The 22298-nt window shown below is 42.5% G+C and overlaps 1 protein-coding gene across 1 annotated transcript; it reads right to left on the minus strand.

The window, feature by feature from the left end:
• Positions 1-366: 366 nt before the first annotated feature.
• On the minus strand, positions 367-2436 carry SIX6 (SIX homeobox 6). The gene is made up of 2 exons (XM_079913425.1): positions 1859-2436; positions 367-784 (listed from the first exon to the last, which is right to left on the minus strand). Exons 1-2 carry the CDS (start codon positions 2428-2430, stop codon positions 616-618), a joined length of 741 nt encoding a protein of 246 aa, XP_079769551.1. The 5' UTR covers positions 2431-2436; the 3' UTR covers positions 367-615.
• Between the last annotated feature and the right edge of the window lie 19862 nt (positions 2437-22298).

Genomic DNA, 22298 nt, shown 5'->3' on the forward strand with positions numbered 1-22298 from the left:
GGACCCCTACCTGGGTTCCCAAGAGAAAGATCTCTCTGTTTTCTTTTTAGGAATCTGAGAGCAGCTCTCTTAATTAAGAAAGGTTGCTCACCAGGTTTTTATTGTTTGGCTTCTTCACACAGAACCCATCGGCTTCACCCTGCACCTTTAGAAACAGCAAGTTCTCTGGATACAGAGAAACCTACCATGCAGTCTCTTAAATAAGTAAATAAACAACATATATATGTTTTGTTAAAAAAAACTTTAAAGCAAAAGTTATACATATGTAACAGCGTCCTTTCGATGTGAAATACCCACAGGAGATTCAGGGCAGGCTCTCAGCGTGCAGTTCGGGTTCCGGAGGCATCGTTGCAGCAAAATCCTTGGGAAAAAGCAAAGCAAGGAGAACGTGGAGCTGGGTCTGGCCTCACCGCGGGCCCTTGTGGTAGCAGCCGGAGGGCGCCAGTGGAACGGGTCAGGCCGCGGGGCGGACACGGCAACCCGAGCCCGCGGGTCCCTGGCCACCTGGATTCGCAAGCGCTGGGTTGCTTGGTCTCTCGTCCTTTCTCTCTCCTTCATTTTGTTTGTCTTGTTTTTTACACCGAATTCTGTTTCTGAGAGTGCTGGGCGGGCAGCTCAGATGTCGCACTCGCTGTCGCTGGACGTGATGGAGATGGCCGAAGTGGCTGCCTTGCTGGACAGGCTGGCGGCCGGGCTGGCGGCAGTGCCCAGCACCTCGGGCGTGCCCTCTTCCTCGGCCCTTAGCGCCCGGCCGGGGCCCTGCGACAGGACCTGCTGCTGAAGCCTACGGAGAAGGAAAGGAAACGAGTCACTGTGTGTAACATAGCCGCCGGTACCCCCGTCCCCCGGTCCGCATCCCTTAAGCCCAGCAGTCAGCGACTCTCCCTTAGACCCGGGCAGTTAAAGCGGGTAAGACGAGGCAACAGAGGCCGGGCAGGAGGCGTGCGGCGGCTGTTCTGTGGAGCCCTGCGGTTGCCCCCTCCTCCTTCTTAGTCCTTTCTTGGCTCCCTATCTCCCCAATCTTTGGGATGCTGTGCTCGCAAGGTCGTTCCTGGTGTTGGTCACCTTTGGGAGATTTACAATGCTCTCAGGATAAATGAGGTGTGGGTGACAAGGAGAGGTCAGGCTCTGGGACAGGAGACCCCTTTCCCAGCCTGCGTCTTCCTAGGGCATACGCCTGTGTGAGTGCCCCGAGGCTGGCAAAAAGGGCGGCCTGACGATTCCACAGAGGCTTTGGACCTGGGAGAAAAGGCTGGGTTCTTGGTCAAAATATTTGGCTGATTGAGAGCCACATGCTGGGGAATGAAAAACCTCTGCCAACTAGTTTGCCGTTTTGAGACAGGGCTGCCCACACGTGGGAAGAGTAGAACTTGACTTTTCACTTCTTACAGACATAAGTTAGAAATTTCAAAGCATTAGAGAAGGATGCATCTGGGCTTTAAAAATGACAACACTAAACTGCCACACTGCTAATAAGCCAGGCTTCACTTAATAATAGGAGCCTGGGCCCGGGCTGACAAGAATTAGCTTTGGGCCTTGGGGTCTGTAATTGCTTATGGGATTTTAATTTTTCTTTCCTTCTCCCTCTCAATGTAGCCTTGGTTTGGTGACTGGAACCAGCTGCTGGAGCGACCCTCAGGCGCCGAGAACCAAAAAGAAAGGGTGGGGAATCAAAAGCTCGGAAGGAAACCCTGACCCAGGATCCCAGAACGCAGTGGGCTCAAAACCGAAGACCTCAATCCCATCCCAATTCCTACGAAATCCAAGTCTCCAGGCCTTGGGTAAGGGCGCGGGGGGTGAGGTCACCCTCTCCCTCCCTGGTGAGTTCAAGGCTCAGAGAAGGCCTTTAGGTACCGACCTGTTCTTGGCTGCAGCCGCCCGGTCCCTTTGTCGGCGGTTTTTGAACCAGTTGCCCACCTGTGTGGGGGTCAGTCCGGTTGCCTGGGCGAGCTCACGCTTTTTGCTGGGGTTAGGGTATGGGTCCTGCAGGTACCATTCCCGAAGCAGGTGCCGCGTGCGCTCCTTGAAGCAGTGTGTCTTCTGTTCGCCATCCCATATGGTGCGCGGCAGCGGGAACTTCTTCCTCACGCGGTACTTGTCCACTGGCCCCAAGGGCCGTCCTCGCAGCTTCTCAGCCTCCTGGTAATGCGCTTCGAGCCACAGCGCCTGCAGTTTGGCGTGAGACTCCTTGGTGAACTTGTGGTTTTCCAGGATATGGTAGAGCTCGCGGTAGTTGCCACCATGGAAGGCCACGATGGCTCTCGCGCGCAGCACGGATTCATTCTTGTTGAGCGCCTCGCAGGCCGCAGGGGCCACAGGCAGCGACCAGAGGAAGCGACCCAGGCGCTCCACGTCGCCGCTCTCCTCTAGAGTCTCGCATACCCCGGCCACTTGCTGGGGACTGAAATTCAAGATAGGCAGCTGGAACATCGAGGCAGTGCCGGCGGCAGCGGAGGCGCTGAGTCCGCAGCGGGACACGCAGCAGATGCCCGCGGGCGCTGCCGGGTGCGCCAGACTCTCCTTGGGGGAGCGGCTCGGGGCCACCAGGACGCACGGCCGGGGCAGCGGCGGCGGCGCAACCGCGGGGAGCGAGAGAGCGGAAGGGATTGGAGGAGGTGCCGGCTCCGCAGCTCGGGTTCGGCTCGGCTCCGTTAGGGCACGCAGGCCAGCTAGCGGGCGCCGCTACTGGGGTGGGCGGATTGGCGGCGCGGGCGCCATGGAGACCCCCTGTCAGTCACTGGCCGGCTCTGCCAATCAAGACTGCGACCGGAGCGCCCCGGCCATTTCAGCACCTCCCCGCTCTCGACAGCGCCCGCAGTTCTCCGGTAGATTTAGTATTTTGCAGAACTTGGAGGAGGAAAAGACGGGCGAGAGCCGCAGCGTTTCACTACCACCCCCAGCCTTGTTCCTCTCTCTTCCCCCGCAACCCTGCCCCAGCGGCCCCCCCCCCCCCACAAGAGGCAGTGATGCTACAGAAATCCACTTTGGGGCGAGGCGCTGCCTGGGTCAAGAGGCCTCCAGAGGACAAAGAGGACTGGGCCAAATCGAAATCCTCCAAGAGAACTCACCAAGTTTAGTTGTAACGAAACACAAAACCTTGAGGGAGGGCACGAATGGGGAGGGAGGGGAAGTGGATCACCTCTCTTCTTGCCAGCACCCATCCCTGCATGCCTTGCCGGCTGCCAAAGCAGCCGAGTAGGAATCGAATGTGAAGCAGAAGGAACAGGACCCGGGATCTGTAGAAGAGGTCAGTTTGGACTCTACCCCCATTACCTTCAAAAGTCTCCTGATATCATTTAAAGTACGAGCTAGGACACTCTCATTCCTGATAACACAGGTGCTGACCATGTAGTAAAACACTTGCAACAAAAGCGGCGCCGCAAACCCCAAGTTTATACTTTTCAGTTTTTTCTCCCCAGTTTAATGGACTTCAACAAATGTGCAGCGTAGCCACATCTAGAGTGAGAAGTCACTGGTAGGTCAGGACAGCAACTTAAAAGCTTGTTTCAAAGACCTTTTTAAAGAAGTATCGATTTGCTCTTCTTGCAGGCTAATTTTGCCATACCCTGTGTTAGAATGTTTAACTCTTGAGCTGGGGATAGAAACTCTAACCTTGGCCTTTGGACCCAAAAGTAATTCAATAAAAGTAAAATAGAGAAGGGGGAACCACACCAATAGAGAAGGGGGTGTAGAAAGCACTTCTTAAGCCCCTGAGCCCTGACCCTTCCTGAAGAGAGAAACGGCCTTCTTGGCGGCTCTGCCTTGGGGCCAGCAGTTGAATTGGCAACTTTATTGATTCTCAGTTGACATTCTCATCATACCGTTTTCTGAGACCTAGGTCAAAAGTAACTACAATATCACCTGGGCTTTTGATAGGGGTTTATTTAGTTTGAAGAAAATAATTGGAAGAGGGGAGTCCAACGAAAACGCCAGGAAGAATATCTTTGGAGGTCCTATCCCCAGAAAGGAATCAGATGGGAATGTTCGCCCCAGAACTGGACTGGGCCCGGCTGTCTTTTCTTTAGTATCAAGTACAATTTGTATGTGGTTTGTACAGCTCTGGTAAATCAGAAGGCAGATAGATAGCACAGATGGTTGGAGGTGTCGGGTCAGATCATGCTACGCCTGAATGCAGGGCAAAGCTCATTCTGACGGAAAACCCTGATATTATTTTCACAGATCTTCACAGTTCACTCAAAAAAAAAAAAAAATAGCAGAGAGGAAGAAAAAAGCCCTGCAACCATTTACATCATTTCTGTGAGTTTGCTGCCGCCTCAACGGAGAGACTTTCTTTTCTAAGAGCTTATTTTCATGAAATGCGACAGGCAGAGGCAAAATGGAGAGGGTGATGAGGATAATGTCAAAGCACAAACCTTCTCTAGCTTGAGGAGACTTCCGAATCCTCCGCAAGGACAACTTTTAGTGAGAAACATCACAAACGAGGGCCAACAATGCACGGTGTAGAAAACCCGGCAGGCGGGGAAGGGGTGAAGAGGGACCCCAGGAGGGTTGCGTTCCCGGCACCCCTGGCCAAGGAAGGAAAGCACCCCATTGCTCCAGTTTGCAGAGGTTTCCTAATTTTCCCCCTTTGGGCTCTCTCTAGCCCAATAGCTTCTTGATTGCCCTCCGCGAGCAGAAGCAGCCGCGGGTCCGCGGGATCTTACAGCCCTCGAGCGCAGAGAGGACCCCCAACCTCTGCTCCTAGCCGCCGGAGGTGAGGAGAAGTTGTCGGTGCCCCAGGGGACCGCGCCTCCGCACGCCTTTTTGCTGCACAATTTGAAAGTGGTGAATTCCGGCTTCTTACCCTAAGCAAGTCGTGTAATTTTCCGAGTCTAGGTGCCCTATGCAAGAAATGGGAATGTTTCTTTCCAGATGTCCCCTTTGGCTTCTGCGTTGTCTGGGGCTCTCCGGCGACTGAGACCAAAAGCCTAGGTTGGCCTTGGTGGAATCGCGGGAAAAGGGCGCTGGCTGCTGCCGCCGAGTCCGAACCCCACCGGACGCTGTGTCTGGGCGCCGGGGCGGGCGGGTTCTGAGAGGTGTCTAGAGGCCCGGGTCTACTGTCAGGATATCCTGTCTTCACCATCGCAGGGGGCTTGGCTTAATTTTATCAACTCAAGGGGAATAAACTTCTCCAAGGCACACTGAGGTAGCACATTCGTTCATCAGCTTCACTCTGGGAAGGGACAGAGGGAAGAAATTTGTTAGCCCCCGTCCCTGAGAATGAGGAGCTTCGAGGATTTCCTTAGAGATAATTCCACTGTGAAGAAGATGGCCCCCCACCCCACGGCTGAAGCGCACTTTTCCGGGTTTGCCAGGCGAAGGCTGGAGCTTTTCTTAATTTTACGGAGGGATAGAATTTTACCAATTTTGGAACGTTGCGCCAACCTTGCAGAAAACTCGCTACACCCGACTTCATTTTTCTTATGTGCTTGACCAGGTAACCTGGAAAGCGCAGCGGCGGCCTTTGGCCTCGGCCCATCGGCAGGTTTGCAACTTTCTGTGGTTGGTTTGCAGCTACTAGTAGATTTGGGAGGCCTTAGATTCTCACTGGGAATACGTAGATGGCTATTCTTTCTGCAAACTCAAGACTTTTATTTTATGGAGAAAAAGCGGGTAGAAGATAAATGCCCTCCCGGGAAAAAAAATGTGTCTGATTGTTCATTGCAGAGGCGCCAGGGCAAATTGCCTCCAGGGAGTTGTGAGGTTCATACCAGAAATCTTGAGTTCAGTCTAGGACTTCTTGCACATATCAATCTCTCCCCTCGTTTTGCCCCTTCTGATTTTGCTCTCTAGAGTAGAGGGACACTTGGAGCCCAGGTTACACTCTGCTGAAAGATTTGCCAGTGGAGAGCACTTTGTAGAGGTCAATACATTCTTATGTCTAGTTTCCAGTCTCTTGTCTTGTTTTGTCTTTCTTTTCTTTGACTTCTCCTAAATCAAGCCGTAAAATAAATGATGTGTCTTTGTTTTATTTCCTATACAATTCACATAGTCAGGGATTTTAAAGATATCATAATTGAATGCATCTGAATTCCTTGATAAAGACGTTTGTGCTGCATGTGAGAGTTACAGACTGGAAGACAATGAGGTCCCAGCCTTTTGTGTATGTCCATTTTGACTTTGGGGGGAGAGATCTTTGTTTTCCTTTCCTGGGCCTCAAAGCCATGTGTTGCGAATAGGTGAGAATAATGTAAAAAAAAACAAAAAAAAATCCAAGATTAGAAAGGCGTTTTACTGCCTTTGAAATTACAGTATTAAAATTTCACTCTCATTTATTCATGAATTTAGAATTCTGATTTTTAGATGATACTGTATAAATATAAATATATATATTTGTTTATGTATTTGGTGGTCCAGCTCTTCAGATTATGAAATTAATTGAATATCCTAGTTTTAAAGTACCAACTATCCTAATAAGTTCCCAAGATAGATTGCTGTCTTTCATGCATTCTTCCCCTGACTGTATGTATGCACCTTGTAACAAAGAACAGAGATGCCTCTTTGAGAAATGTTTTGTAGATTTCTTGGTGCTGTAAAATTAACTGGCAAAAAAGTATTACAATCAAAGTATTGATCTAATTTTAATAGGTTAGATATTTTTGTTATTATTTGCAAAATTATTTACCATCTATTTTTTAAATGATGCAAAATTGCTTGTGTTGTTAATTGGAGGAAATGTTTATAAGTTTAAATGTGAGGAAATGTACCATTTGAAGGTATTGGTTAATTAGCAGTAATGGTTTTTTAAAATGTTAGGCTGACTATGTAACTTTGCTTTGACCTCCAGTTTGTTGCTGCTTCTAGGCATTTGGATGATAATTTGTATTTAAGCCAAAGACTATATTGCAAGTTATACCCCTTATTTAAACTATGGTTTTAAATTCACTTTTCTCTCTCTTCTGCTTCTGTGAGGGTAAGTCTAAATCTTCAGAGGGCTAACCACACCACAGCATAGCTTGCTTAGGGCCATGTATCAATGGGTTCTTATGTGAAGGATTAACTCTTAAAAATGTAACCAGCATGTCATTTATAAACACCTTATTATCAGTAATGAAACATTAGTTGAATGACTGAAAGAATAATTAATTTGTAATTCTCTACTAGAACCTTGTTTTTTTCCACTAGCAGGTTATTTTTGACCATTTTCAAATCTAAGATCAAAGTATCTTTCTAAAATACACCTAGACACCTTATAATTCAATGAAGTGAAAGAGTGTAAATTTGTTTATGTCTTCTGGCATGAGTCAAACATTATTCACATTTGATTTTATGTATTGTATGTCATATATATGCATTAATTGCATGTATTATATGTGTAATAAATGATAATTTCCTTCCAAGTAGTGTAAAATCAAATAGAAACATTAGCCTCCAATAAATACCTTAAATTCTGCATTAATCCAGTTCATTAACAGAAAATACTTTTAAAGAATTACATTAAAAAATATAATTTTCATGGCATCTTACCCTTCAAAGTAGCAAATCTCAGGAAGGCAATTATACCCCCTCTTTCCAGGGGACATTTGGCAATGTCTGAAGACATTGTTGGTTGTCACAACTGGCCCTGAATGCATGGAGGCAGAGATGCCGCTAAACATCTTACAGCGAATCGCCACAGCGGCCCCCACCCCTAACCAAAAATGTCAGCAGCATCACTGTTAAGAAACTCTGCTTCAGAGGAGCTCAAAATAATCAACAAGACACAGACATACAAAACCTGCTAAAATTGTTTATTTTGGAGTTGAAGCACTTTTAAAGGAATCAGTGCCCTTTTAATTTCATCTTGGGTCTAGGCCACACCAATAAAATCTTTTCCTAAGGACCCACTGTAATTTTGTGTAATTGATACTTATGGTGACTGAATACTTATAAATTTAGAAATATCTCTGAGGAAAGTGGAGTTTTGTTTCTGTCTATGTTCTTTGAGTAACTGGTGGGACAGACAACAATGGTTGAAAGTTATTGCTCAGACCCTCTCCATTTTACAAGTGAATAAAATACGAAGACCAAGAGGTTAAATGATTACTCATATTATACAACTAGTTAGTGGCAGAGATACATTTAAAACACAGATGCAATCCTCTATTTATCACATACGTTGCTTTCCCTACCCAAGGAAGATGGTATAATTCCCATTGAGTTTGAGGGTGAGGATCTGAATCACACATGAATATTTATTGGTGGCTGCCATGTGTAAGGTCCTATGCTATTTCCTGATGTTGTGACTTTCATAGTTTGATGCACACTAGTTCATGGATCTCAGAGAGGTTGAAACTATTCTGGGTCTTGTCAAATGGTGTACCCTTGCAAACCCTAAAAAGTCCTTGAATCTCCAATGTGATTCTTGGACTTCAATTATCTTCTTTGCGGGGTGGGAATGTTGGAGTCTGGATTTATTGAAGACCTTTCTCTGAGTCATCACACTGTATGCTGGCAGGAAAATGGAACTGAATTCAGGCTCATTGGGGAGGAGAGACTGGACTTGAGGTGCTGTAAGGCTTGCTTTAAGTAAAAAAACCTCCGAACTCTTTTATCAGGTCTTTCAAAAGAATAACAGTGATGCTCACTAGCATTTCTATAATTAACAAGCTGTCAACATTTCTATTACAACCACAGAAGTCTATTACAGACAGAGAATTGTGATAAATGTTTCTTTAGGTCTGAAATGTTAGCCTTCATCTTCTTTTCAGCCTAAGGCAATTTTTCAAACCAATTTTGTTTCAATCATTTTGGATCAGTTGTGTGGTAATTTTGGAAGTGCAGATGCTCTAGGCCCACCTATTGAAATAAAGACTTTTAAATGGAAACACAGAGAGGAGTCTGCTTAAGCCCCAGTGGGGACCAGCTGCAAAGCTCTGGCACGGAATTATATAGGCAGACAGTGACAGTAGGTTTAGAAAAAATTAAGAGGCAGAGAAATGTGTGCATGTTTCCTTTAACAGTAGATATTTTCCCCCTCAGATCCTTCACACTATGGAATTTTAATCCTCTCTTTTTTCTGTTCTGTGTTTTATCTGTTACTTTCCCTATTATTCCTAGGTTTTTGTGAAGTTAATGTAAGAGAATTTGTCTTTACAGTGATTAAAATTTGGGGCCGAACTGATTTTTTTGGAATTTTAATATTTAATTTTAACTTTCATTTAGTTAAATTTTCTTTCTACCCCTCTCATCTCCTTTCTGCTTGACCATCTTTTTAACCTTGTCCTTGAAATAATAATTTAGAAGTTCTGCAGTATTTTCTAGTCCATCAATGGTTATCTCTCCTTTCCTTGCTCTCTTAATTGTTACATATGACTCTATCATTGTCTATAAACAGGACACTTAATATCTTCCCCATTAAGATGCACTGTTTTTCCTACCATGGCATTACTTTCCCCATTGTTCTCGCCATCCAAATAGGATTAGACTTTTATAGTATTTTCACTTCCCCACTTTCCTCCTCCTCTGTTACCCCGATCCCAAAGTTTTCTGAAATGATGTAGTACCTAGAGTTTTCCTTGTAGTGTATCCCTTCGGTTTTAAAAATACTTATTTAGCAATTATGTCACACACTTCTAGACAGTCTATTCTTATTACACACACATACAGACACATATTCCTCTCCATTCTTTCCCTCTGCTATGGTTCATTTGTTGATATTTAGATTTTTTTTTTCTCATGTATTTTCCTCATCTGGAGTGTTATTTTTTCCCCTACTGGAAATACCTTTTGTGTTTTTCTCTTTATAAAAGCAACACATGCTCACTGCAATAAATATCCATATACTTATGGAGTCAAAAGTGAAAGTTTTTTTATAATGTCATTATTCCATAGATAAGTCACTATTAGTGCTCAGTGCATATCCTTATACACTTTTGTTTTTCTACACACAGAGATACAGATTTTTTTCTTTTGACAGAAATGCTGTCATATTATCCATACTGTTTATAGCCTTCTTTTTTTTTAGCCTTCTTTTTTTATGATAACATTTTATGAACATTTTTCCTAATAATAAATACATGTTATCATTTTGAATGGCTGCACTGTATTCCACAGCATACATACCATAACTTATTTAACCAGTCCCTATTGACGATTGTTTAAATTGGTTCCAAATTTTCACCATTATAAACAGTGGAACAATGAGCATCTTTATGTATTGTCCAACTTTTCCTTCAAATTCTTGGAAGTAAGATGAATGCGTTAAAGGGTTTACATATTTAAAAAGTGATATGTATTTCCAAATTGTCATCCAAAAGGATTTTTACCAATTTTTACTTATACCCACACTGTGTGAGTGTCATTTTCCCCCACACCCTGGCCATTATTCTTCTTTTAAATCTTTGCCAGATTGATAGATGAAAAATGGTTTCTTTGGGACTTCCCTGGTGGTCCGGTGGTTAAGAATCTGCCTTCCAATGCAGGGAACGCGGGTTCGATCCCTGGTCGGGGAACTAAGATCCCACATGCCGCAGGGCAACTAAGCCCGTGCGCTGCCATTACTAAGCCCGCATGCAGCAACTACAGAGCCCATGCTCTCTGGAGCCTGCGCGCGACAACTGTGCGACACAACAAAGAGCCTGCGCGCCACAATGGAAAGATCCCATGTGTCACAACTAAGACTCTACACAGCCAAAAATAAAAATACATAAATAAACAAATATTTGAAAAATGGTTTCTCATGTTTTCAAAATAGCCATTTCTTTGGTTATTAATAAGGTTATGCAGTTTTACATATTTACTGGTCATTTGTATTTCTTCTTTTGAGAATTTCCCAATTCTATCCCTTGATTTGGGATGTTCATTCTTTTTATTCATTTGTAGTATTTCTTCCAACATTAAGGATGCATTTTTTCCCGTCATATATTGCAAATATTTCTTCCTGCTTTTTCACTTTATGGTGTTGTTTGTCCTATAGTTTTTATAATTTTCACATAGTCAGATCTATCAAATCTGTTTCTGTCTCGGCTGTTATACTTAGTACAGTGTCCCTTCCATGTTATAGATAACGTGTATTTTCTTCTCCTGCTCTTTCTAGATTAAAAAAAAAATTAAGCCATCTGGATTTATTTTGAGGTCTCATGGAAATTTGGACTCTAACAGGGTTTTTTCCCCCTTCAAATCATTTTCTAATTTTTCTCCCTCCCTCCCTCCCCCACCCTTCCTTCCTTCCTTCCCTGGACCAAAAAAACTAGAAACACATCCCCTTTGATCCCTGGCCCCATTTCCTTTCTAGGCCCCTTCCTCCTTCAATCAAAAGAATGTAAACTTTTCTTTGTGACTTTTCTTCCCCCTTCTGCTTCAGCTAATTCACCTCAGGCCTCAGAATGTCCTGGAAACCTCCTTCCATTCCAGACCTGGGTTTGTCTTCTGACAGCCTGGGTTCTCTTCTTTCTCTGGCAGTCTTGCTTGGCCTGGGTGTGTCTAGATAGACTGTGCTTGTTCTCGGAATGTTAAGAGGGTGGAAGCAGGTGGGGTGCCTAAGGTGCCAAGAAGACTTGCGCGGCTGGAAGAAGACAGGAGCGAGTGTGTCACCATGCAGGAGAGGGAAGCTCTTGACCTGAGCCTTAAGGACTTGTTGGGATGAGCAGAGATTCAGGTTGGAGATAATGAAGTGGTCTGGAGACAGTCTGGAGATTAAAACCAGCGCTCTAAGAGATTTTTTAGACCAAAAAGTGCCTCTGTTGCATATTTCCCAGAGTTTAGTTTTACCACCTCTGAATCCTGCCATTATTTATTGATTGATAATTCTTTTCCCACAGATATGAAACTCCACTTTTATCACATATTAAATTTCTATGTGTACATAGGTATTCTTTTGGACTTTCTTTTCTCTTTCACTGGTATGTCTATTTATTCCTATGGTTCCCCTACTGTCGTTCAAATACATTTTAATATTTGATAGGGCAAGTTCTTCTTCAGTATTTTTAAAGAAAAATTCTTTGGCTGTTTTGTGAATATTTTCTTCCAGATCAACTTTAAGGTAAGTTTTGTCAAGTCTTTTTCACAACCCCAGATTCCAGTAGAGTTTTCATGGAATTGTGCTGTTTTGCAAACTGGTCCCATACATGGAGGCAGGGAGAGACTGAAGAAAGAGGCAGACCACTCCAGATTGGTAGGTGGCAGGTTTAATAACCAAGGGAACTTATTTATGAGACTTGTCTTGGTTGACCACAAGATGAGTAGATCTCTGCATCTGCCTGCCAAATCTTAAAATTTATATAGAGACCTTAACTGGGTTCAGTCATGTGTTTAGTCCAGATGGCCTCACCAGAACCTTACTCTCTTAAGGCTACATCCATGAAAATGGCTCCGACGTGGGAATGGTGGGCAGAACATTCATTCCAAGGATGGGGAGGAGGTGAGGAGCCTCTGATTGCCTGAGTCTAGCGCATGGGTCAGCTGGTTGTCATGTCCTCTTGATGACTTCCTCCAACACTCCACCCCTTGTGACTGGCTCTTATGGTCTTACACAGCCACTCTTTCCCACTGTGCCCTGAGCGGCCAGCAAGGGGTTTCACTAGCATGGCGGTGGCTTGTTTGGCAGCTATCTGGCCATCCGGGTGACAGGTACCATTGCAAATTATAGTAGATGACACCTTTCCCAGACATGATAGGGCCTTTGGTGTTCTCAGCAGCATAGCAGATTGATCCATGGTGAGAGTCAGGCTGTTTCCTACAACTTCCATACCTTTACGGTATTGAGTGTCTCGTCAGGGGTCCCTAGTCTGTCATATGGGGCAACAGGCCCTACTGGTTGATCATTCAAATGTATTAAAGCCAAGGCGGTTTTACCTGTTAGTATTTTAATCTGCTGCTTTGATATCCTATTTTTCCTTTCTATCAACCTTGCTGCTTGCCAATTATAGGGGCAATGAAACCTCCATTCAATGTCATGTTCTTTTGCCCAGTCCTGCATATCATAACCCTTGAAATGTGACCTCCAATTACTATCTATTTGATGAAGGTATCTGTACATGGTACTCAGCTTCTCTAATCCCCTAATGGTGGCAGCCTGGTTTGAGCCGTGGCAGGGGAAAGATTGGGTTAGGCCAGATGCAGTGTTCACGAAAACCAAGGCATATTTAGAAGCCTTACTTGGAGGGAGGGGACCAATATAATCAATTGCCAATACCTCACTGTTTGGGAACTCCAGTATATGGCCCCAGACTCCTTTGGTAATTGCCTTAGGTGTTGTTTAGAACACAAAGGACATGTCGTTACTGCATTAACCAAGTCACTGTATTTCAAGGGCAATCCAGCATCCTTGACAATATGCCATCCCACCCATATGCTATTGTGGGTGGTCAGTCTTTCTATGCAACCAATCTGCCATATATAGCGAAGGGTCAGTTGCTAGGGCTTGTACCTGAGCTAGGGCATCAGCTTCTTGATTGCCAGGGTGTGCCAGTGCCTTGTGAACCAGCATGTGGAAGACAGTAAGGACAGTCTGAAGCTCTTCCAGGTGAACCTAAAAGTCTTTCTACACATCCTGACCCTACAGAGGCTTTTTCATGATCATCCACTCCTTAGCTTCCCATTGTCCAAGTCATAGGGTTCATCCCTTTATAATAGCCCAACTGTCATTGCAAAGGGTTAATGACCAGGGTTCATGAGTGATCACCAGCCAAACTGCTCTGAGTTCAGCCCACTGGCTGCTGTGGTTTGTTCCTGTTTCCAGGCATTTGTTTATCAGATATCAGCAGGAATTTCCTCCACTCCCTCTCTATAGGCTGCAGGGGCTGCCACAGGAATAGGGGTGGAGGCATTCAGAGCATCTTCATATTCTACAGGACTTAGTAGCACCTGTATTTCTAGAGACAGTGGGCTGGCAGACAGGGTGCTCTTCTGCTGCATATAGGCATGCCACTTAGTCAAAGTGGGAATTTGAGCCATGACAGAAGTGGGTTGATGAAACATATTCTCCATCCACCCTTTGATAGGAAGGGAAGTTCTTCCCATGATATGCTGTCCTTTAGTAAGAGAATCTACCCTGAGGAGCACTGTATACACTGTCAGGAGCTGTTGCTGTATGTGTGTGTTGGGGGTGGGGTGGGTATATTGGGTTTCTGCCCCCTTCCAGGACTGGGACCAAAATCCTAGGGATACTTTCTCATTCTGTTGCCCCTGCCACAGCACCCAACCCAAAGCTTCCAGAGTCACAGATACATCTAACTCAAATGGTAGCCCTGCATGAGAGATGCCCAGAGCTTTAATCTGCTTCACTAATATTTTTGTCTTTTCAGAGGTAGCTTGTTGCTCTCATTCCCAGTCCCACACATGCCCTTTCTTCAGCAGGCAGTTAAAGGATGGAGGCACTGTACTAGGTAGGGAATAAAACCAAAACCCCCAAATTCCTACAAAAGCTTGGACCTCTTTCATGTTCTTAGGGCTTGGATAGGCTTGCACCTTTTCAATCACAGCTACTAGGATAATGCACATCTTACCCAACCAAATAACTCCCCCAAACTCTATGGCCATGCCTGGGCCTTGAATTTTCTATGGGTTCACCACCCATCCTCTCCCTCACAGATGTTCCAGCAAAGTCTGCAGAGTGTCCTACAGCAGAGGCAAGTCTTCACATGTTAACATAATATCAGTGTAATGGGCCCATTTTACTGTAGTGGGGAAGGAGAACAGGGACAGATATTGGGCTACCATCCCGTAAGATACTGTGGGGCTGTGCAGGTAGCCTTAAGGAGATATTTGAAAGGTCTATTGTTGTTCCTCCCACATGAAAGCAAATTGATCTTAATTATCAGAGACCTGTACTGTCAGAGTCTTTTCCTTAAAACACCTTGAAGATAAAGCACTTTTGCAGGAACATTTATATTAATAACATATATTTATACAAAATAACCTAAAGAAAGTTTAGCATCACTTCTTATTTGACAGTGCTTCCCATGTAATTTAATATATCAAATAAGCCTAATTAATTTAATTCTCTTTTATAAGGAGAGATTACATATCTCTGAGATGTTCCAGGGGCCCTCTAGAAAATCCCAGTTAGTTCAAGGTCAACAGGACTTTGTTAAGAATTTGATTTGGGGTAAGTTTGTCAAAAATATCAACAGGTTTAAAACACTTGATTGAATAGGACCATAGGTCACCGTGAAACAGTACCTAGTTATCCAGTTAACCAAAGTGATAATTAGAGACTTCAAAGGCAAATACATAAAGTTACGTAGTTGTAAAAACAAAAACACAACGTACCTCTTTTAATAGAGAAGACTCAGTTTTCTTAAGTAATCAAAGCCTGATAAAGACAACATGAAGCACAGAAAATTATTTCGATAAAACACAGAATCTCTGTTTTCTAGGCAGATTACTTAAAAGGTGAAGAAAAACCTTTCACAGTCCCACTAAGAACAGACCAACAGTCCAAAACAACTTTGTCCTTTTAGCAGACAAAAAAAATTGTTTCATTTTTACATAAGTACACTATTGATATTAAAGCTTATTTTTCTTTAAGCCAATTAAATAGAGCTCATTTACAGATTAATTTTGACAACACCCTCCAGAGGTAGAAAAATGTCACATATATGTAACATATATTCAGAGACATACATCAACATACAGACAGACACAGAGACCCCATAGTTTTCATTCTAAAACTTTAGCCAAGAATCAGGTACAACAATATAAAACTCACTAATTTATAAGCCAGTTGAATCCAAATGTGTTTCTGGTAGATGGAACAAGTTAAGTTTACCCACTCACATGGCTAAAGCTTTTTACTAATATTTGTGGAGAAGACTTTTAAAATTAAAATTTGTATTTGCCCTTTACCAGTAATCTTATGGAGCTGTGGACTAGATTTTGAGCAAGGGAGCTTCTGTAGTCATCTGTATTTTAAATAGTCTCTTTCCTTCCTTTTTTCTATTCAGTCTCAGGCAATCATGGGCTGTTTTAGTTATTTCCTTAGGTATTTACATTTCAGATAAAATTTAGAACTGGAAGGGACAGAAAATGAATGCAAGTTTTCTCCTGGGAGTTTTGGGGTGTATTTCTCTATTATCAAAGTCTAGGGTAATTACTATTTAAAATTTTTCTTTGTATTAAAGGTCGGATGGCATGGGCCTACTCTGCCTATTTCATTGTCAATCGCCACAATACCCTCCTCTTTGCTCTCCTCACTTTCCCAAAGATTCTACCTCTTACTGTCCTAATCAGGCTTTATCACAAGCATACGGACTTTAATCAATGGCAGCTTGTGATCTCCTAGCTTTCCAAAATAGCATTCTAAGGTCTCCAGCTTATTATTCTGGTCTTCCAAAATTGTCTGCCGCTCCTGAAACTAGCAGAGTAGTGGATAACTGCATGTCCTTTTCTAACTTCAGCTCTTCTTCCAACTTTCTAACTCGAGTTAGTCTCTAGTTGGGCATCAATGGTCAGCCAAACTGCCCACAGTACAGGCCAGCCCACTGTGGCAGCCATTTGTTTTCCTTCTTTACTTAAGTTCTCTCTTAAGTGTAGTTTCTCAAACAAGCTCATTAAAACAGCCACATTTTTGGGGTGTCCTCATACTCATGGGGTGGTCCACATGCATCTGACATATGGGCCACCTCTCCTCACATAGAGGTCAATGGCCAACTCAGGATTTCCCCCACAGATTACTCTTTCTCAAGGCCAATTTATTCCATCTCCTGGCTGGCTCACCAGTTGTTGGTTTGCAAACTGGCCCCCTGAACACAGACAGCAAGGAGAGAACAAAGAAAGAGGCAGACTACTCCAGATTGATAGCTGGCAGGTTTAATAAGCAAGGGAACTTGCTTACAAGACTTGTCTTCGGTGACTGCAATTTGAGTAGGTCTCTGAACCAACCCACCAAATCTTAAAAGTTTATAATAGAGGCCTTAACTGGGTTCAGTCACATATACAGTCCAGATGGTCTCAACAACACCTCACTCTCTTAAGGCTTCATCCTTGAAGATGAGCCCCACTGTTGGAATGGTAAGCAAAGTGTACATTCCACGGACAGAGGAGGGGATGAGGAGCTTCCAGTTGCCTGGGTCCAGCTCTTGGGTCAACTGGCGGTCATGTCCTCTTGATGACCTCCTGCAACAAGTTTCATTACATAGATTAATTTGGGATAAATTGCATCTTTACAATGTTGAATGCTCCCATTCAGGTACATAGACTGGCTCTCATTTATTCAAACACTCTTTAATGTCCTTCAATAAAATTTTATACTTTCCTCATGTAGGAAAAACAGACATGAGAATTGAAAAAGCATCATGGCTTGAGGTTATTATTATAAAGGTCTTAAGTCCTATACAACTCTGTGGATTTTGAAGGCATCATTGTATTACAGCATGGTACAATAATTAACATTTACTATTGTTTAAAATGAATGAGGAAGTTTTTCCGTTGAGTCCCCCTGAGTTGGTAGATATAGATAATTGGAACAGGAAGAGGAGCAGAAAATGAGGTTAGAGCTTGAGGAATTGACTAGGGCAGGATCTTGATAATTGGCCTTTCCTATCTGCCCCCTACTCCTGTGAAAGCACCCAGACTGAAGCCTAAGAAATAGTCTTTAATGAAATTGAGTGGTTAGCCTGGGAAGGTATAGGTCTTTCAAAGTGGAGAATTTATGCTTACTCAGGGCTTAGAAACTATGCTAGTGCATTCAAAAATCAGTAAGGAGCCTGAGGGATTTAGTGATATGGTAAAGAAGACATATGGTTCTTCTGTATACAGGGGGAAAAAGTACACTTAGAAACTCTGGGGAAAACAAAATCTGTATAAGAAATCAAGGATCAAATGTGAAACAAATGAAAATATGGCATGATTATAATCAATTGGTGGAGACTAAACAAAGAAAATTTAATTGATTTTGATGCTTGGAAATTTTATACTTTTAGATTTTTTTTGATGTGGACCATTTTTTTAAAACAAATTTTGTGACACTTTGGTTTTATTTTATTTTATTTTTTAATATTTAGTTATTTATTATTTATTTGGTTGCACTGGGTCTTAGCTGTGGCACACAAACTCTTAGTTGTGGCATGCATGTGGGATCTAGTTCCCTGACCAGGAATTGAACCCGCACCCCCTGCAATGGAAGGTGAAGTCTTAACCACTGGACCACCAGGGAAGTCCCAATGCTTGGAAATTTGATGCAAGTAAATTTCAAATGGCATGTGTAGTGACACGAAATTTCATCATCTCTACTTTTCTGTTTTCTTTAAAAAGACTTTAAGGGTGCAGGCAATATAAACCCAACTCAGGCTATCTTGTATGAAAAGAGAATCTCTTGACTTACAGAACTGACTAGCTGACTCTTCTATATCTTGCCTATGCATTCATCTGTGTTGCCTTCATTATAGGGCAGATTTTTCCATGTGGTGAGAAAGATAGTTATCATCTGCTCCATCTTTACAAGGTTTTTGGAGTTCACCAGCTCAGAGAGACAATTTTCTTCTATTATTCTACATGTACCAGTTAAGGAAAGACTGGCCTCAGAGGTGGAGTGCTGTGATTGGCCAGGCCATTCCCTACCTAGTCACATGTCCATTTCTGAGATCAGAGCCCTGTGGGAGCTAGATAGTAGTGTTACTGATTACTGTTATGAAAGAGGAGTTCTGTTGTCTGAGAAGGGAGTCTTGGATGTCCTGAGACTTTAGCTCTTTATAACTGATTGAATCTTTCTTGCGAGCGTCTACCCTGCTGGATATCAGGGGCAGTCAGGGCGACAACTTTAAACTTCTGATAGATACTGCCAGTTTAAAAGTTTCTTTTAGATAACAGTCTGCTTCAGAGGTATGCTAAATCTTTTAGATTTCCTTTGCCTTCCTCTCTAAAATGGCATTTTAATGTATGGGGAGTGGAGTAAAAGTGACTTCATTGTGGGGTAGATGGGGCTTCAGATACATTTGGTTTTCTTTGGATCCTTTCTGGTCTCTGCTTTGGAATGGATGGTTTTACAGTATGGATTGGCCCCATATGGCTTTTTGGAGTGTTGAACAGCCACCTGTTGCTAGAATCTGGGTTTCTAGACATTTACCTTTCTGAGTGGAACACCATACACCTTGTGCTCTGCCTGTACATTTATAAGTAGTCTCTTCAGTAAAGTCTTATCACTTGAATCATCTGGGGCGATTTTTGTTTCCTGCTGGAACCCTGACTGGTACAGAGTTGCTGACTGACTTTGAATTAAAGGTCACTGAAGTCACTGATTTAATATCCCCAAACTATCATCCCATCACATATGTGTATTTCTATGATAGTAGTCATAACTATCAATATCTGTCTTCACTGTCAAATGGTGAGGTTTTTGAGAGCAAGGACTTTGTTCATCTTTATAAAACCAGTGTTTGTTAAGTAGTACACACAGTGCCATATACTTCAGAGAAAAGGAATATCTATAATAGTCAGGGAAGGCTTTCTTGGGAATTGAACTCTGAAGAATCGTAGATCTTGATTGGATCAAGGAAAGAAACTTTCCAGTTGGGAGGAACATTGAACACAAAGCCATGGAGGCTTAAATAAACATAATGTCTTCATGGATCAGTGAGGGAACAGCTTAAAATAGAGAGATTTTGTTGAGAAATAAAGTTGAGGTCAAATTATAGAATATCTTAAAATAGTGCAGAGGCATTCCAATTTGAAGCAGAGGAAAATATAATCATTAATTTCTTTGAATTATATGAGAATCATGATGAAATGCATGTAAGAAAAACCAGTATTGTTATAGGATGGAATAGGAAGAATATAGAATAGATCAAAGGGGAAGGGTTGTCCCCAGCCTGTTACAGTAACCCAGATGTGAAATGATGTAACCACTTTTTGAGCATTTACCATTCATTCATTTATTCCTTAAGGTATCTGTTGAGTTTCTATCATGTATTAGGCACTCTGCTAGGTGCTGGGGATAAATGGTGAGCAAAAAAAGAATAAAATTAAAGAATTATGTGACATAAAGGATAGTATAATGAAGAGTAAATTAAAATTTTAAATCCCACTTAATAGGATTTTAGAAGTAAGTAGACATATTTGAGGGAAATAGCCTTGCACTAAGAATAAAATCAAAGGTACATGAACAGTAAAGCAATGGATGAGTCAGATTAATGTTAAATGGCATCTACAAGAACAAAAACGGCTGTTTTTTTTTTTATTTGCCTAATATGGTTTGCACACACTTGGAAACCTACTAGTGTTAGAATTACTGTCAAGAAAGGTCAGCAGAGTTGTCAGACAACTACCTATATTTTATTGACTTGGTAGTTCAAGGAGGTGATGAAGGTATAGACCTAATTTGACCGGGAAAGTCAACTAATTTCAACACAGGGGATCAACTGACAAAACAAAGGAGAGGTTTTTGTTTTAATATTAAAATGTAAATTTAATCATACATATTTGAAAATCCTGGCACACTTTAATCCTGTTGTTTTTCCCACCGACCTGATTTCTATTCATGTAAATAAATTTGTGTTAGCAGATTCACATTTCTTCACTTCCTATTTTATGACTATTTTCCCTATAAGGACTGTTCTTAGAATGAAGTGGCATTTATTCCCTTGGAATTGCTTGTGAATTGAATTAGGACTATAGCCATTATAACAAAACACTGCTGTAACCTATTCTTGTGGCTGCCAAGATATTTGTATGTGTTGGGGGAGGGTAAAAAGGGGGGCCTGTTTTCATGGAGCCTACAGTATGGTAGATGATATAGATATTTATACAATACCTGCACAAATACTTTAAATTATAACCATGTGAAAGGCTATGAAGGATAAGTACAAGAACTTTGAGAGTTGATAATGGGCATTGCTGAGGCTGTGATACTTTAGTTGAGATTTGAAAAATGAGTAGGAGGTTATTAAATGAGGAAGGATAGAGCATTCCAGCCTGAGGAGCCAGCAAGTGCATTGTCCCTGTGATGGAAAGAAGCATGTTAATGCTGGATTTCAGGAGGAAGATAAAGTTGGTATAATATGAAGAAGCAGAGATAGATGGGGACAGGATCATAAATGGCCTCGTAAGCCATGATAAGAATTTTGTCCCCTATTCTTAGAAGAATAGGAAGCCATTGATGTGTCTTAAGTTGTGTGTGTATGTGTGTGTGTGTGTGTGTATGTGAGAGAGAGAGAGAAAGAAGGAGAGAGACAGAGACAGAGAGAGAGTCAGAGAGAGTATAAAATTTGCAATTAAGAATTGCTCTGTTGAAGGATGGATGATAAATGGACAAGAGGGCCAGAGTAGATATGCATTAAAACCATTTTGGAAGCTATTACAATAATCTAAATGAGAGACTGGTGGTAACTTGGCCTAAGATGGTGGCAATTGAGATGGAGAGAAATGGGTGGATTTGAAAGATATTTAAAAGGTAAATTTGGTACGATTTGTGATGGATTAGATATGGGGGATGATAGGAGAGGAAGGCTGTCAAGGATGATGCCTAGGTTTCTGGTATGTACAGCTGGATACTGATCACATTCATGAAAAGAGAGATGATAAAAAAAGGTCCAGGATTAGTGGGGGGAACACACGAGTTGTGTTTTGACTTATCATGTAGGCAGTTAGATATGTGGGTTTAGAATTCAGAGGTTAAACATCATGGAAAGTCCCTATTATTTTTGACTTCCCAGCATTTAAATCCACTTCTTATGTTTGGAGTTCATACCTTAACAGTCTGAAAGGACAAAGAAGTGGAGTATGGGCCTAGGCTTCTCTAATCAAATGTATCCATCCAAAATTTTGGATTGGGAATAAATGACACAAAGAAGTATGCCCTAGGAAGAACCCCCTCTGGCAGTGGAGGCAGTTGAAATAAGATAAGTTTTTAGGGCGGTTGTGGTACTGAAGCATCTTGTGCCGGTAGTAGTGGTGTGAGCTGCAGCCTGTAGCTCTTGGTTGTGATTGGGTATCTTGACCACCAGTTCTGTAGTATGAGTTTGGGCACTGATCCTTGCTCTGCTGCTTCCTTGCTAGAGCTTGGATCTCAAGCTATTCTGGGGATTGTGTGTTACACAATATCCTCTTTAACAAATTTGATATTAGCTTAAATCAGCCAGAATCAACTTCTGTTATTTGCCACTAAGGACTTGAATTGATACTAGAGGTCTGTGCTAGAGATACACATTTGTGAGTCATATGTATAGCGGTAAGCTATAGACAGTGATGAGATTACTTAAACATAGAGAACAGAACGAGAGAAAAGGGCTAGGACTGAGCCTATGAAATTTATGACAGTTAATGATTGAGTAGAAGAGGATGAATCTGAAAGAGGAGATAGAAAAATTATTAGAGATAGAAGAAAAATCAAGTAAATACTGTGTCTTAGAAGCCAAGATGTAGAATTATTAATTCTCACTTTA

The sequence above is a fragment of the Stenella coeruleoalba genome, assembly GCF_951394435.1.
Source record: "Stenella coeruleoalba genome assembly, chromosome: 2".
Classification (NCBI taxonomy): domain Eukaryota; kingdom Metazoa; phylum Chordata; class Mammalia; order Artiodactyla; family Delphinidae; genus Stenella; species Stenella coeruleoalba.